General features: G+C 51.4%; 1 protein-coding gene across 13 annotated transcripts in view; it reads left to right on the top strand.

Annotated features, from left to right (window-relative positions):
- The window catches only part of LOC102963012 (myelin basic protein), a 116822-nt gene that overhangs the window by 36593 nt on the left and 62610 nt on the right, over positions 1-17619 (top strand). For all 13 annotated transcript variants that reach the window (XM_042962188.1, XM_042962195.1, XM_042962190.1 and 10 more), the window contains exon 3: positions 13880-13967. In XM_042962188.1, coding sequence (XP_042818122.1) covers positions 13880-13967 — 88 coding nt within the window. The remainder of the gene's footprint in view (positions 1-13879; positions 13968-17619) is intronic.

Raw genomic sequence — 17619 nt, 5'->3', positions numbered from 1 at the left:
ATGGAGGGAGGACTCGATCTTATCACCCCTGGTGATCGGACCTATCCCCACCTGTACTCGTGAAGTTCTCCAGACATTCTCAGTCTCTTAATGGAGTCCACAGACGTAGCCTGATTGGTTTCTCCGGCGCCGAGAGCCCGCTGGGGCCAGGTCTGCGGCTCTCACGGCTCAGCCCCCATCACAGGGACAGCAGGGTTCCGCTTGGAAGACGAGTGTGTGCGTGGCCCAGGGATAATTCCGTGTGCAGCTCGAGTGTGTTCGCTTAGAGCGAGGACACCAGAGTGCAGGTACAAGTCTAGTTCTGTGGGAAATTTCCCTTTCTGTTTGAATCTTACTGCATTAACACGCTCATGAAAGCCTGTTTGTTACTTAAAAAAACGATTTTACGCTCACCTCTTCTAAAGTACGGAAAATAGAAGATGCAGGTTTGCAAAATAAGTTAATGGTAGCTGGCAGGCTTCCCACACGGGGCCGTTGGGACCCTCGTGACCACTTTCAACAAGGAGGCCGGGAGGCTGGCATCGCTGAGGGCTACGGTCAGAAATACAGAAATGTTAGACCTTATTGTCCTTCTGCCCTATCCGCATTAGGGGAAGCAAGTAAATAAGCATGTGCAGGCATGGGGGCATATGTTTGGGGCACGTAAGTAGGACCCTGAGGTTTTTATTACATACAACTAAAGGCAATGCATTCAGCTTCCAGTTGAGAAGATCAGAGGTTTCCACCGCCTTGTTCTGTGTTCAGTAATGTAGAATATCCGTTGGAACTGAATGAACTTCCTTACGCGAATGGCCTTTCAGTGCGTTTTACTGCGTTTTGCAATTTACTCTAGAACTCTAAGCGAAAGAGCCACGCTCAACAGTCTCTCTCTCCCTCTCCCCCTCACACCCTTCCCTTATGTGACCATCCTTCTCATTTAAGACGTGACCGGCTGATACAGCAGTAGCTTCCAGGAATAAATGGCAAGATATTTGTGTTCCGAAAATAGAAGTTACTGTGTCCGGTTACGCAACGGGCCCCGATAAACAGTCTTGCCGTGACGCTGGTCAGTGCTTGTTTTGCTGTGACTTCTGAAAGTCACTGTTTAAATCAAACCCTGGGCTCATTTCTTTGCCCTGATTATTGGAACACCGCAGTCCTAATTACACTACAAAATGATCTTGGCAGAGACGGTGGCTTTAACACTTAAGTCGTTAAAAGAGCCACTTCCTAATCTAAGGTAACGGCTCCATAAACCGCCTCGAATACTGAGCTCCAGACTCCTTTCCAGTGATGCCGGGACCTTTCGCTGTTAACTGCCTGCAGGCCCAGCTCCCACGCTTTTTAAAAACACCTTTATGAAGATGTCATTCACATGCCGTACCATTCACCCATTTGAAGTGTACAATTCGGTGGGTTTCTGGTGTATTCACAGATATGCGGGACAGCCACCAACGGTCAATTTTACCTATTGGCGTCATCTCAGAAAGAAGCTGTCATTCGCTCCAGCCCTCAGCCTCCGTGCCCCGGCCCTCAGCAACCACCAATCTCTTTTCTGTCTCTAGGTTTCCCTGTTCTGGGCATTTCACCCGAATGGAATCATCTGATATGTGTTTGTTTCTGTCTGGCTCCTTTCGTGGAGCATAATGTTTTCAGAGTCCACGTAGCACGGGCCAGCGCTCCGTTCTTTTTTACGGCTGAATAATGTTGCGTTGTGTGGACGGACCACATTCGGTGTATCCATTCACCCACGGATGGGCATCGGGCTCTTTCCACCTTTTGGGGCTTATAAATACCACGGCTAGCAGCAAAAGCTCATGTACGAGGTTTTGTGTGTGTATGTGTTTTCTTTTCTCTTATATAGTTTCTTAATTAAAAAAAAAACCTGGATTTTCATATACTCTTGTTAGCAGAAATGCTTGCTGTGTTTTCTTTGATGCCATTAAAACAGACAGGTCTGGATAAGGAGCCCTGACTTTGCGATCTCACCCCATGGAGACTTGTGACATCGTTGTTTGTTTTTTTCTTTCTTCTGGGGTCTGCGATATTGAGCAGGAGACGTTTTCTGTGCCTTTGTTCATAAATGCATTGGAGGTAATCACTGTCGCCAGGTGTAGAAATAACCAGCCTAAGACTTAGAATAAAGTCTTCCAAAATTTTAATCCCCCACATTTCAGAAACCAGTCTGGGATCCTAGCACTGAATCCCACGCGGTCCCCACAGCGGATGAGCCAGCTACGTGAGGAATGATTCCTCACCTTTAACGTCATAGCCAGAATCTCACCGGGTCCTGGCTATGGGGTGCATTCCGCTCTTTTTCTTTTAACAAATAGTTCTATTGATAAATTCAGATACCGTTAACCTTCACCCATCTGAAACGTACAGCTCAGTCCTTTTTAGTATCTTCCCAGGATTGTGCAGCCATCACCACAATCTGACTCTATAACGTATTTGTCACCTCTCAAGAAGACCTCGCAGGCCACTAGAAGCCCCCACTTAACCCCGTCCACCCCGGGCAACTGCTAACGTACTTCCAGTCCCTCTGGGTTTGACTGTTCTGGACGTTTCGTGTATAGGTGATGACGCAGCATGGATTTTTGGCGACCGCCTCCTTCCGTAGAGCACAGTGTTTTCAAGCTCATGCCTGTGGCAGGTGGCAACACTTTGTTCCTTGCTGTTAAAGAATTATATGCCCTTGTAGGAATAGGCCGCATTTTAATTATGCATTCATTCGCTGCTGGTCATTTGGGATGCTTCCATCGTTTGGTATTGTGAATATGCTGCTATGAACACTCCTACACAGGTTTTTGTGTGGACGTCCGTTTTCATTTCTCTCGGGCGTGTACCCAGGAGTGGATCTGATGAGTCCTACTACGGTAACTCCGTGATGAACTGTGTAAGGACCCATCAAGCTGTTTTGTGCAGTGGCTGCACCGTTTTACTGGCAATGTCTGAGGGTTTCCGACTTCTCCGTGTCCTGACCAACTTACTGTCGTCAGTCTTCTTGCTGGTATCCGTCCTAGCGGATGCAAAGTGGTGCCTCACGTTGTGCTTTTGATTGTATTTCCGTCACGCACGATAATGTTGCGCATCTTTTCCTGTACTTACTGGCCATCTGTCTGTCTTCTTCAGAGAAATGCCTATTCAGATTCTTGGCCCGTCTTTTAAAAAATTAGGCGTTTCGTCTTTTCATTGTTGAATGGTAGGAGCTCTTTACATATTCTGGACACGAATATCTTATCAGAGAGATGATTTGAAAGTATTTTCTCTCTTTCTCCACGTTGTTATTTTCCTTTCTTGATGGTGTCCATTGCAACGCACAGCTTTAACTTTCGCCGAGGTCTGATTTATCCATTATTTCTTTTGTGCTGTGTTCCGGCGTCCCGTCTGAGAACCATTGCCAACGGGCCCCTTGTTCTAAATTAAATCTGGTTCTCACCTTCGGTTTCTAATCCGGTCAGGTTGTCCCCTCTCTCAAATTAAACTCAGAAGAGTTTTTGATGACTTACAAAGTATTTGAATTTGTTACCAGCAAGCACACTAGTGAATGGCTTTACGGTTTTCTCTCCTTCTCAAATACTTCTTTTGGTCTAGACCAGGGGCTCTCAGCTAAGAGTGAGCCTCCCTTCCCATCCTCAGGGACATTTGTCAACGTCAGGAGACATTTCTTGTTGTCACAGCAGCAGGATACCATGAGCATCGCGTGGGTAGAGGCCAGAGACGCTGCGAAACATCCCACGGTGGACAGGAAACCCTACATCGCACAGCAAACACTCATCCAGCCCACAGTGTCAATAACACCACACCGAGAAGCCGTTGTCTACACTGTCTGAGGCCTGCCCTTTTGCACTAATACCTGCATTCTGTGTCTGCATTCTGAGTCTGCAATAAGGAGGACACGCCGTAGAGATGCGCCATGAGTCTGGCTTTCATTCTGCTTCAGATTCTTTACTTCGATCCTAAGAGCTTCCATTGTTTTGCTGGTTTCTTCTGCTGCTTCTCCAGAGCCAGCCTAGAGCAGGAGTCAGTATGATCCTTCGTTTCTTGGGTTTTTTTTAACATTTATTTATTTTTGAGACAGAGAGAGAGAGAGAGAGAGAGCATGAATGGGGAGGGTCAGAGAGAGAGGGAGACACAGAATCTGAAACAGGCTCCAGGCTCTGAGCGGTCAGCACAGAGCCCAACGCGGGGCTGGGACTCACGAGCTGTGAGATCATGACCTGAGCCGAAGTCGGACACTTAACTGACTGAGCCACCCAGGTGCCCCGATCCTTCGCTTTTAAGAAACAAACCAAAATTGCGGAGTAACGAGTGCAAGTTGTAAGAACTATTTCTATTACACCCCCAACACCGGCATACACACACATACACACACTCTCTCACACTGATACGCACAGATACCCACACATAAGATACACACAGACATGCACACACACACACTGTCTCACATGGGTACACACAGATACACACATACACTTACACATAGACATACAGGCGCACACACACACACACACTCATACTCGGGAATTTTTACTTCCACGGTTTCAGACAAAGTTTATCATCACATTTAAATAACAGGAACATACAGGAGGATGTTTCCATGCACAAAAAATAGCGGTGATTTGACCCTCGCTCCGCCCTAGCCCATGAAGAGCGGCTCAGCCCCAGACCGCGTCGGCCAGACAGACCTTGGCCGTGGCTTCTCCTCTGCTTCGGTGGCACGTGCATCTTTGGGATGCAACCGAAGGATGGAGCTGTAGGCCTTCGGCGTGTACACAGCCAGCCTGGACTCATTCCAAGCATAAGAGAATGTTTTGCCTCTTGAGTAAAATAAAAGAGAGTGAGGGAGCAAGTTTCCCTTAGCGTCCACAGTTCTCCATACAAATGTGCCGGCAGCCTGGCCTTCGCGTCCCCGGTGCCTGTGCCGCCCAAGCCACGGCCGAGGAATCGTCACCCTGCCCCGTGCCTTCCGGGGCCGGGTCCCCAGCAGCCCTCCCCTCCTGGGAGCCCGCGTCACCTGCCGGTGGTGTGGGGTCGGGGTGGCTGCTCTTCCCACCTGACGAGTGCTTGGCCCTGTGACCTCCGTCCACAGCTCTTCGTCCCCCGCTCTGAGCACGTGGGGACCATGTTCTGTCCCTTCGCTGACTCTGGAGCCTGGAGCTGGGAAGCATGAGGGTCCTTCGGAGGCTCACGTCGGGGGAGATGACGGCCAGTGCTCTGTGACTCTCCCCTCATCGCCTCCCCGGCTCCGGCAGGCCCGCTCCATGGGGCCAACTCCTCTTGGCTCATCGAGCCGCTTTCCTGGGGGCTTGGTGAGTGGGGGGGTTGCTGAACCAGGCATGTCCTGGGCAGGTCCCAGGAAGCCCGGGCAGGGCCAGGAGCCTTCCCCGCCTCGGGGTGCACAAGATTTGGGCGGGCTGGGCGGTGGAGCCATCCCAGCCCCAGGTGCAGCCCCTGGCCGCGTGAGGCTGTCTGGGGCTGTCTGGGCCACGTGAGGCACGCTGTTGACATGAGCCGTAACCACCCCCCCCATCAGGAATGCTCTGCCCCCCACCCCCGACACCTTCTCCACCCTTCTGTCCAGACCAGAAACGCCCTTTCTGCACATCTGCCTCGAGGTTTCCGTCTGGGCTCTGACCTGAGAGGCTGGTGCGTGAGCACACATCATCGGAACCTCTCTTGGCTTCAGTGACCTCAGTAGTAAAATGGGCCGGTTGGGTGGCCTCTGGATTCCTCCCAACTGTAGAAGTCTTGCCTCCCCCTGTGTCCTCTGAACTCCGCTGAGCACAGCTGCCCTGGAGAACTTTGAGCTTGAGAAGGAAACATGTCAGGTTGGGTTTGACCGTGAAGCGGTCAATGCCAAGAGACTGCGCCATCACGTGGCCGACATTCGGGAGGCCGCCTGTTCTGCAACCAGCTCTTAGGAGGACGCCCCAGCGTCTCTTGTGTTCTACACATCCTGCAGGCAAAGCCTCAGGATGGTGGGGGGGGCGGGGCAACCATACTGTCTCTTGTACAGGATTCGGGGTCCCTAAGCCAAGATCCTTCTTCAACAGCACAACCCCGCGCATCGGGTCCGTGCCCACTGACCTGTAAGAACCGGGGCTTGGTCCCCACGGGCCCGTAGGAACCTGTAGGAACCGAGTGCCCAGATGATGAGGTTCTAGGACTGCTGTGGGTAATAAGCCATCTGTGGTCTCTGAGCCAGGAGTCTCCTGTCTTCCGTCAGCACCCATGACACCGGCAGGCCGGCTCGTCAGCCTGCAGCCTGCACAGAAGTAAGATCTCGGGTTTTTCATGCCTTCAACACTAACCTGGTGTCGGTTCTCTCCAGAAAAGTAGATAATGCAAAAATGTCTACTTTATGAACCGATCTTCTACACTTGTCGTGCTGAACATCGTTTGCATTACAAAAACAACGAATCGCTGTGTCATTTTTCTTCTGGGGGGGGGTCTCAGAAAAGTAGGTGTGGTGTGGTTCCTACAGCAAATACACCCGGGGGTGGAGTCAAGCTTGCATACCCTGCACTTGGTTCGACTGAACGCCGGCTGGCTTGTTTTCCTATTTCATTTCTGACGTGTCCGCCTTGCTTACTGCACTGTGAACTCCTCCAGGAAGCCCTCTTGTCTTGTCCCAGCCCCAGCTCCCAGCACGTTTGGGTGGGAACCAGTCAGTGAGTGACTGAATGGGAACCTAGTCAGGGAACTCAAACCAGACCCAACTCCCTGGGTCTAAGCCTGTGAGTCCCAACTCAAGTTTTATGAAATCACATGAAATGTCGTCTTCTTCTAAGGTATTGCAGACTTGTCAAAATCACTTCTTTTTTTCTTTTTTAAAGCAGCCCGTGATGGGTCACGCCTCAGAGTCCAACAGTTTAAAATGGTCTTGCGGTTTAAAATACCACTTTTAATGTCTTTCAACATCTTTCCTCTCTGGATGCCTGTTTTTTAGTTTGAATCAGAATTTTGTAAATTGTATAATTCTTTTTAAAACTGTGACTCCAGGGTTGCCCTCTCTCAGAGACTTTTTAATTTTTTTTTTTTTCCGGATGTTGCTACGGTGATTAGAAACTTATCTTCTGGGCCATTCCTCCTAAAATTGTTGCTTCCAGACCCATCAGCCTTTCAAAAACTCAAGGCTGATTAAACGCGTTTTATACTTACAATTCCCTGTATGTGTAAATAACTACACCTTAAGAAAATCTCTTAGGATGGCTGCGGTCCCTGGACGGTGGGTTAGGTTGCAGGGAAATGACTGGACAAGATGGGTACAAAGTTACAAGTGGCTGAACAGACCAGGGCCTAAAATAATTAAACCCGGATGCCTTTTACCAGTGTTTTGGTTTGTTTGCAGCTTTGGTAGGTTTGACTCCATTCTATCCTTTGTTGTTCCGCTTGGTCCTCATGGAGGCGGCCCTGAATCGTACTTCCTGGGTACCAAGGCGAACCCTGTGAGTTCCCAGGTCCCTCTCTCCTCACACCGAGCCTAGTGCAGGACCCACACTGGCCCGCGAGGAACACTTGGATGCTTAAAGTTTAGAAGTCAAGGCCAGGTGAGGTTTTTGTGTTTTGTTGGTTTTTTTAATGTTTTATTCACAAAAAAATGAGAACGTTCTCTGGTTTGTAAGTAGGTTAGGAGACTAGAAATTCCTTAATACCAAAAAAAGCACTAGAAATTCCTTAATGCCAAAAACAGTGTCTTTCTGTTTCACTATTCATGTTAACATCCAGAGCTATTTGTGCTACATATAGAGGGACGTAGAGGGACTTGTGTTCATTTCCTGATGCTTCTGCAACAAAGGTCTGCAAACCGGTGCTAAAAACACCAGGAATTTGGTCTCTCACGCTGTTGGAGACCAGAAGTCCAGAACCCACGGGTCGGCAGGGATGGGTCTCCGGGAGGTTCTCATGGCAGCTGCGTTCCAGCCTCTGTCCTAGAATCCGGTGGTTTCCAGCAGTCCTTGGCTGGGGACGTATCCCCCTGTTGGCTCACGGCCCCCTCCCTGTGTGTCTGTGTCTGTGTGTCTGAATTGCCTCTTATGAAGACACCCATCGTGGCTTAGGGACCCACTCACGGCAGTATGACCTCTTCATAGCTGATCTGCAGGAGCCCTCGTTCTTGTTTGAATATTTTTTTAACATCCAAGGATGGACTCAGACTGGACACAGGCATGTGGACCCCTGAGGCGCCCTCCCTGAGGCTGGTTGAGGGCCAGATGCGGGTCTTTGGTTTGACCTGATTAGAGTTCTGTCAAATCTGGAGGAACCGGCTCTTCCCTGAGCACGGACGCTTCGCCTGGCTTTGGTGGAGCGTCCCCCAAGCAGTGAGTGACCACACAAAGCACGTCCCCCAGGTGACCGCACACACAGCATGTCCCCCAAGCACCGAATGCACACACCGCACCTTTCCCTGTAGGTGAGTACGTGACTCCTGGTCCCCTCGACAGGTCTCCTTTGAAAGTCAGTGTTTCTTTAGGAAATGCAACAAATACCCACACTTACATTGAAAGCGAACTTTGAAACACTTCCAACGCTAAAGTAGATTCCGTCCGGGGTTTCCATTCAGGACGGTGCCCAGAACCAGAAAAGACGAGAAACGCTGTCTGCTCAGCTTGTGTCCAACAGCACAGACGAGGGACCCGGGGCCCCTAGGATGGCAGTGCCCGGAGCAGACAGGGCCTCGCTTCTCTTCTGAACAAGGACGGGAGGGGGCCAGACACTGGGCAGGGCTTGAGTGCACCTGTCCCTCAGGGGGGTCATTCAGTGAGCAGAGAACCCGTTGGTTAAGAGGGGGGTTTTAATCCCACTTGGATGAAGACTGTTGAGTGAAAACATACAGACCAGAGATGCAGTAAATTGCTTAATTTATCATGAGTGTTGTATCCGTGTTGAAAAATAAGTCTCATCTGCATTTAGAAATATTTTTAGTTTTTTTTATTTGGGAGAGAGCACGTGAGTGGTGGGGAGGGACAGAGGGAGAAGGAGAGAGAGAATCTTGAGCAGGCTTCATGCTCAGCTGGGAGCCCAGTGCAAGGCTTGATCCCACGACCCCAGGATCATGACTTGAGCTGAAATCAAGAGTCAGACACTCAACTGAGCCCCCCAGGTGCCTCAATATTTTAAAATATTTTTAGGGGCGCCTGGGTGGCTCAGTCGGTTAAGGATCCGACTTCGGTTCAGGTCACGATCTCACGGTTTGTGAGTTGCAGCCCCGCATCGGGCTCTGTGCTGACAGCTCGGAGCCTGGAGCCTGCTTCGGATTCTGCGTCTCCCTCTTTCTCTGCCCCTCCCCTGTCCATGCTCTGTCTCTCAATAATAAACGTTTAAAAAAATTTTTGTAAAAATATTGTTAAATCGGCATTTGTATTTATGAGACTTTTGCCTTATTGTGTTTACCCCTAAAATTAATGTAGAAAAGTAAGTGAATTCTTACATCGGTCACCTCTCTCATATTTAGGCTGATGGAAATGAAAATTGGTACAAATATTATGAAGGAACCATAACTGCTTGAAACACATTTAGACACGTGCAGTCACAGACACAATTTGAGAATCAGGACACGTTGGGGCAGTGACACGCTGGTCGCGGGTCTCGTCGGCACCGACCCTCTTTGTGTATCTGAGTGTTTCATGTCTGTTATTTACTTTCTTTATCGTGAAAATTCCCTTACGTTTGACCCACACCATCTTGATCGTGTGTGTTTTGCTGGTGGACGTTTCGCTTGTTGGAAGTGTGTTCTTCGTAAGGATATATTTTATGTTCGCGGTAAAGCAACAGCATCAGGTCTCAGAAAGTAACTCTTTGTTGGGACAGAAGTCAGCGAGTAGATTTCCCAGGCCGTGCGCGTGGACTTTTCGCACAGCGTCCTGCACAGCGCGTGGAGTTATGACGCATTATGACCGGAGGAGGTGGGTGAGGTTTGGGGTCCCGTCTGTCATCGGGACTCTGCCCCGCCTCCCCCTGTGGCCCCTTGAAGGAGCAGACGGTGCCCGTTCTGATGCTGCAGCAGGGAGGCCTGCACCGGGCACGGGCTGAGGACACCAGCTATCTCTTCACCACCATGTCCGGCCGCGCCGACCCCAGCAGCGGAGATAGGGAGGCTGTGTGGCCCTATCATCCGGCTGCAGTCACTGAGGGCAGAGTGGTTCGCTTTCAATACCGAGCTTTGACCCTGACCCCGAAGTGCCCTCATCCCTGAGACTCCAAGCCTCCCAGAAGGAAGGAGTCCTCGGTTCTAAGTAGAAGACGCTGCTGGTCGCAAGGGGCATCTTGATCTAAATGTGAAAGCGTGAGAAGATGCACCCGCGAAGGAACACGGCAGCTAAATTGTGTTCGATTGATTACTTCTCCAGTGATGGGTATTGTGTGCTTGGCAAAGAATACGACATTGTTGTCAGCCTCAAGGCGCGACGTGAAACAAAGACACGAGACTGGATTCACGGCTGGATTCACGGATCTATCGAGAAGTGCTTGCCCACCCAAGTTTTACTCTCCTCTGAGTAAATAGGTAGATATGAAAAAACGCCCATTGAGCCACCTTTGGCTTCCTCTGCCACCAAAAGCTTTGTAAATATAACAGCCAAACAGTTTTCTCTCCAGCACTTGCTGGGTGCCAGACGCTGTCGAGGTCTGGGGACAGAAGGGTTTATAAGGCAAGGTCCCTCTTGTCAAACAATTTACAGCCTGGTTGGGGGAGAGAGGAGTGAGCCTACAGGGGCAGGGGTGGGGTGGGGGGGAGCGGTGGCCAAGTCTACAGGGGAGAGGAGTTCAGACCTGCCCTTGTGGGAGGGGAAGGGTGTGGGGAGGAAGGCAGGAAGAGAGGGAGGGGAAGAAGGGGAAGAGGGGGAGGGGGGAGGGGGAGGAAGGCTGAGGGCAGGAGGAGGAAGCCACTAGGGGTGGGGTTGAGCCTGGTCAGGTCCTCCCTCCCAGACACTCTGACCCTCCTGGACCCTGAGGGCAGGAGGCGAGAGCCTGATCCAGGGGAGGGACAGCTTGGTTTTGTTATTGTTGGTGTCACAGAACCCGCTGTGAATGTTTATCCAGCTCCCAGAGGGCTCCTGTGTCACTGCATCCCCAACAAGGCTGCAAAGTACTTTTTTCTCAACTTTGTCAAGTCGAGAATACATCAGGATGTTAGAAAACAGTCTCTCATTCTTGTCTTGCTTTGTATCTTTTCAATTACCAGTGAGTTTGAACACGACTGTGTGCTGTTAATAGTGAGTTTATGAGACTGTTAGATCTCAGTCTGGGAAACCCCAATTTAGTGTATTAACCAGCTGGTGGGGTGCCTGGGTGGCTCAGTCGGTTAAGCGGCCAACTTCGGCTCAGGTCATGATCTCGCGGGCTGTGAGTTCCAGCCCGTCGGGCTCTGTGCTGACCGCTCAGAGCCTGGAGCCTGTTTCGGATTCTGTGTCTCCCCCTCTCTCTCTGACCCTCCCCCGTTCATGCTCTGTCTCTCTCTGTCTCAAAAATAAACGTTAAAAAAAAAAAATTAAAAAAAACCCCAGCTGGTAACATCAGCTTCACTGTGAAAATGAAAGCAAACTTCTCCCTCCTCCGTGTTCTGGGTGTTAATTAACAATAAGCTTTTTTTATATGTATAACATTGGACATCATTTAATTGTAGGAGCCGGGTTCTAAATGGTGGCCGGTGGGATCTCACCCATCCGTCTGCCCCTGCCTTCCCTATGGGGAGTGGAGACCCCACGCCGGTGTGGGAGAGGAGACCCCATGCTGATGTAGGAGCGGGAACCCTACCCTTGTTTGGGCTAGAGCCTTCCAGAGGGACCTGGGGGCAGTGGTGGGGAGCACAGGTGTGAACTCCAGAGGGCTGGCCTCCACCTCCCCAAGGCCACGGAGGTCACCTCCAGCCTGGGCCCTCACCTCCTCTCCCACCTGCTGGCTGCCTGCCTGTGCGGCTCCCTGACTGTGAATCCGTCCTGCTGAATCAGACCTTATGTTGACAGGACAGTCACTTATGGCCTCCTCACGAGAAGACGCGTATTAGGATGGGTTTTGTTGCAATGCAGACCCAAGTAGAGCCCGGAACCTGGGAAGGAGGGGGACAGAGGGGCGGGACTTCCTGGGTCAGATTAGCTGGGCACGTTGGCGTCCCAAAGGGCATCTCTCTCCCCGCCTCCTGCCCACCTGGCCCAGGGGGAGCACACTGCTGGCAGTACCCGGAGGTGACGCCAGTCCAGCCGGCCCCAGAAGCTTCTGCAGGGCTGGTGCCCAGCCTCGGGGCCACGTGCCTGCTCTCTAGACCCCCCAGAGATCTGCCAGAGCATGGGAGAAGTGGAGGGGGGAAAGCCGGGCAGGTGAGGCCCACCGGCCGTAAGACAAAGCTTGGGAACAGAGCTGGGGGAGGGGCAGCCAAGAGCCAGAGCTGAGACAGAGGGGAGGGTGTTCACTTTTTTTTTTTCAGAGTTTCCCTTTTATTTAACAAACACTCATTTTACAGTTTCTGTGCACCAGGTGTGTTGAAACACTAACAAATATTAACTTTATTAACCCCGACTACCAGCACGATAAGCAATATCAGTATTTCCTCTCTTTTATAGAAAAGGAAACTGAAGCCCAGAGAGGTTAAGTGACTTGTCCCAGGTCACACAGCCAGTAAATAAGAGCCAAGCCAGAGTATACACCCAGGCAGTATGGCTCTGGAGCCACTGTTTCTCCTCTCTTTACGAAGAAAAGATTGTAAAATAGAGGAAAAAGTCGTAGCTGGAACCTCAGGAAATGAGAGCGGCCTGGGACAAAGTGATACAGAGCAAGGGTGGAGGCTGGAGTGCGGCCACGGGAGCCTCGAGCCACGGGGGCAGAGTCCGGGAACCAACCCTGGGCTTGTGGCCCGTGAGTCAGCAACCCCAGCTCACGGGCGCTGCTCGTAACCGGGAGAAGTGCAAACCAGGTGAATGGTCACCGGCAATGGTGGCCTTCGTGGCAATGGCTCAGGTCGGGGCTCGTGCTCTGGCCGCAGAGGCAGGTCAGGCCTCGCCGGGCGCCGTGCAGAGGCTCTTCTAAAGGAGCACAGGACAAGCTGGAAAGGCGCCCCTGACAGGGGTGGTGGGACAGGGGGAGATGTGGCGGGGAGGGGAGAGCAGGCCCTCCTGCTGTGCTTGTCAGGGTCCTTTGCAGGGGCGTCTATGCGAGCGTTCCCGACTGACTGCAAAGAACAGAAGCTAAACCATATCTACTCTATGCCCTTAAAATCCTAAAGTCAAAAAGAATGTGCACTCTGGTGCTGCCGTTAGGGCCCCAGGAAGGAGCAGAGGGGAGGTCTCTGCCCGGCCTCCCACCAAGGCTGCCCTGCCTGGCTTCCAGGAGGCCAGAGTTGGAATTCAAGAAAGTCAGGTTTGGCATCCGTCCTTTCCTGCAACCCAGACAGCCACTGGGCCGGCTTCCGGAGCGCAGGCCGTGATGTGTAGCTGATTTATTTTATCCGAGGTGATATGCAATTTCCTTTGTGTGAAAATCTATCCCTGGAACAAGAGAATGCTTGCAAGCCCAGGCAGAGAAAACAGGCCGGAATCCAGAATCCTCCGCAGAAAACCCACCCTGAGCTAATTATCTTGCCACAAAGTTTACAAGAAGAAAAATGTATTACAACTAGCTTGTTGATAGAACACTGCATCTTTTTTTTTTTAATGTTTATTTATTTTTATTTTTGAGAGAGACAGAGCACGAGCGGGGGAGGAGCAGAGAGAGAGGGAGACACGGAATCCGCAGCAGGCTCCAGGCTCTGAGCTGTCAGCACAGCCCGATGCGGGGCTCGAACTCACTAGCCATGAGATCACGACCTGAGCTGAAGTCAGATGCTTAACCCACTGAGCCCCCCCAGACACCCAGGTGAAACACTGCATCTTAAGAAAGGGTGTTGTCTGTTTTGTTTTGTTCCCAGGATGCAGACACGAGCACAGGAGAATCTAGCAAGAGGAGGAACCCCCACTACCTTTCCCGGGAGGCCTCGGAAGACAGTGACGTGTTCGGTAGGTGACACGGAACTTGTAGACGTGGCTTCGTGTGACATCTGTGTGCACGTGCACTCATCGAGGGATGGTTTTAATTTTATCGTTACATGAGTAATCCATGTCTCTGTTCTCAGTATTAAAACTGCAGACCCCCTAGAAACGTGGAGGTAAGTCCCCTTCATTAGCCACCTGCTGTCTCTTCTCCCCAACAACGTGACCGCCCTGGGGGCCCGTCCCCTTCGGGTTCTTGTGTTGTGTGCCTGTCTGTACACAGAGGCCAGAGACTTCCCACGTGTATCCTCACTATACAATATTTCTCTCATCATCTGTTTGACCAACTGGGGGTGGAAAACCTAACGGTGCCGGTGAAAAATACCTAACAGGGAAGTGAAACGGTCCCAAAGCCCAGATAGTTCAACCACAAGGAATGACTCAGGAGGCGTTGGAAAATAACTGTTTTCTATAAAAGTGTACATTTTGTGGAGCCCAGCTGACACACGTCGCCGTTTTATACGTTGTTCATTTCCATTTCTGTGCCCACCCCCGCCCCGAGAATAAACGAGTTCTCATCTGATTTTACATGGAAAAAACTCCCCTTTCCCATGTGACCACGATGCTCAGTGATGCCCCCAAGGTCACACGGCCAAGCAGATCTGTCCACACGCCTTACTGTGTTCTCTTCTCCAAGAATTCCCAAAGAGGTGGGGACAAGGGGGCAGCAGAGGACCGGCCAGGACCCTGAGGGCACAGGGTAGAGGGGAGGAGAGGAGAGCGGTTTTCTGGCTACAGAAGTAAGCTCCCTCTGCACCTGCACATCATGGCGCTCCCGGCCGACAGCCTCTCTCCACGTTCCCTGGCCTGGCCGCTGCTCACTGACGGAAAGGGCTTCTTTGTCGTTTGATTCTCGGGCAGGAAAAGCCACCCCAATTTTTTTTGTTCCTGATTTGCTTGTTCTTTTTCAAAAATCCCTTCTGTTCCTGTGATCCTGCCCTGAGTAAGCGCTCGTAATTACACAAGTCCCACTGCCCATTTCCTCGGTGTCTTAAACTGTAATGAAAACCGGCACAACCCAGAGGCTCAGGGACGGAAAAACCAGGAAGATTCGTTTAACGGAAACCAGTCAGGTACTGCCACAGGAATCAATACCCGCCTGGTTGTACGTGTTGCACGTCGATTTTCACGGGAATTGGGCGGAGGGGCATAGTCCGCTGCATTCCAGGTGGGGTCTGCAGGCCTTAGAGGCAGCTCTCGAGCGAGGCGCCCCCCACAGGTGTTCTGAATGCAGAGGGAAGGCAGTCTGCAGATTTGAAGGGAATGTCCGAGCGTCGATGATTTCGAGAATAAGTCCATCTCTGAACCTCTAACACAGAGGTTTCTCTCGACTCTCTCTCTCCTCCTGTATTCCAACTGCATATGTATATACACACGTAAAAGAAAATGACAAAATAAAAATGTCCAAATTTAAGCTTTCTATATGATAAGAATACCTTTTGGAATGATTTGGCTAAGCTTACTTGTTTTTATTTTTTAAAGTTTATTTACTTATTTTTGAGAGAGACAGAGTGATGGGGGGAGGGGCAGAGAGAGGGAGGGAGAGACAGAATTCCAAGCAGGCTCCACGCTGTCAGCACAGAACCCAACATGGGGCTCGAAACCACGAACTGTGAGATCATCACCTGAGCCAACACCAAGAGTCGGACACTCAACTGAGCCACCCAGGCGCCCCGAAGCTTACTTGTCTTTAAAGCAACCACCACCTTCCTCATTGTTCCCCTGGTTGTTTTCAGAACAGTGGTTCTGAAACCACTTTGGACAGTGGTCCCAGAGGGACACTTTGGACAATGGCTGCCTACAGTTGACGGTGAAAACCAGCAGAGATGCTGCCGTTTCAGTCATGTGACAAACTTAGATTTGTCTCCCGGTGGGAAGAATACTGACACAGGCCCCTCCGCCTCTTGTGTTTACCGTGACTTCTGGGGCCTAGAGCCCTGGAGACGCTTACGGATGTGGGGTCGACAGCCACCCTCAAGTGGTCAGGAAGCAGCTCCCGAATCATCACCTTGGCACGTGCGGCTCACGCTGGACCCAGGCTGAGTCATCGCAGAGGGAAGCGCGAGGAGCCCGCCCTCCGACCTTGAGTAAGGACGGCCCAGGGGCCTCCTGGCTCCCACTGCTCTGTGCTCAGCAAGCCTGAAGACGCAGACAAGGCGGCCCCGCAGAGCGGCTGGGCCCCTGCTTTTGACTTACGAGAGTCTCCCACCCGTAACCCGTCCTGGCGCTTTCCTGAAATGCAAAGGAACCCCAGGCTGGGGGGGCAGAGTGACAGGGAAAAGAGAAGCAAACGTGATCTTGGCTCCCGGTCTTGACTGTATAATCTCAGGAAATACATATGAGAACTCATTCTAAATTACAAAGTGTCCGGGGCACCCGGAAAGCGTCCGACTTCGGCTCAGGTCATGATCTCACGGTTTGTGAGTTCAAGCCCCGCCTCAGGCTCTGTGCTGACAGCTCAGAGCCTGGAGCCTCTTCAGAGTCTGTGTCTCCCTCTCTCTCTCTGCCCCTCCCCAACTTGCTCACGTGTGCTCTCTCTCTCTCTCTCTGTCTCAAAAATAAACAAACATTAAAAAAAATTTTAAATGAATTACAAAGTGTTGTACAAATGTCACTCCAAATGGAATCGGCAGCCATCTCCCACTTTTCCTGACTGGGAAGTAGGGTAAAAAGTACAGAAGTTTCCCAAGTACGATAAAAAGCCATGCTTTCGCGATGCCCTGTGAGCCCTGAGTCAGCGGCACCCGTTTAGCGGTAATCTCCAGGCTCCTAATGATCGTGTTGTCCGCGTGTCAGAAGAATGGTCCTTATCCCTTACCTGACACGCTCCTGCAGGATGTACTCGAGGTCTCTGTGAATGTCAGGACAAAAGACTGTCGTGCCGCGGCCGGTAGGAGCCCCGCATGGAGGACGGGACTAGAGGGGCCGAGAGAGGTCTGCGCTGACCGTGGTGCAGGTGCCCTAAGCTGCCGGCCTGCACGCCACACACTCAGAATCACCAAGGGCACAGTCAGCCCCCACCTCTGGGAAGGCCACGGCTGGTCATCTACACGGCGATGCACCAAAGATTTGTATTGACGTTTCCATTTCAAGGGAAAATCCGAATGAAGGATTGCTGTTGACCTAAGTAAATAACTCATCAGAGCACACGTATAAATCCCTTTCTGTAGTGTTTTTTTATGACAGTGTGTGGTTATACTTCAGGACTATTTGCCTAGTTACCCGAAGAGGAAGGAAACACGGTAGCCTAGGGACCCCTGTGTTGTCTGAGCTTTGGGGAACCAGGTTGTTTTGTGGTAGGCCAGGTTTTGAGCTTTTTTTGAACCACACACCCACACGCGTCATCCGTGGTCCTTGTCATCTGAAGCCCAGTCAGCAAGGAACACGTACCTCCACCCCTCCCTCCAGAGTTCACCAGCCCCAGGACTGAAACACGGGCTGGAACGATGCAGTTGCCACGAGCAGACGCCTTGGGTCTCCCTCAGTTATAGTGACAAAGGAGCAAAATCCCCAAAAGAGGGCACCCCTGCTCTTTCCAGACAACCGTGGTTCCTTCCGGACGCGACCCGCATCTCACAAGTCCAAGCGGAAGCGATGCGGCCCCAGCACGTCAGGGAGA

This window comes from Panthera tigris, chromosome D3, assembly GCF_018350195.1.
Source record: "Panthera tigris isolate Pti1 chromosome D3, P.tigris_Pti1_mat1.1, whole genome shotgun sequence".
In the NCBI taxonomy this organism is placed as follows: Eukaryota; Metazoa; Chordata; class Mammalia; order Carnivora; family Felidae; genus Panthera; species Panthera tigris.
The sequence above is the reverse complement of the archived record's forward strand: the minus strand, read 5'-3'. Positions and strand labels throughout refer to the sequence as shown.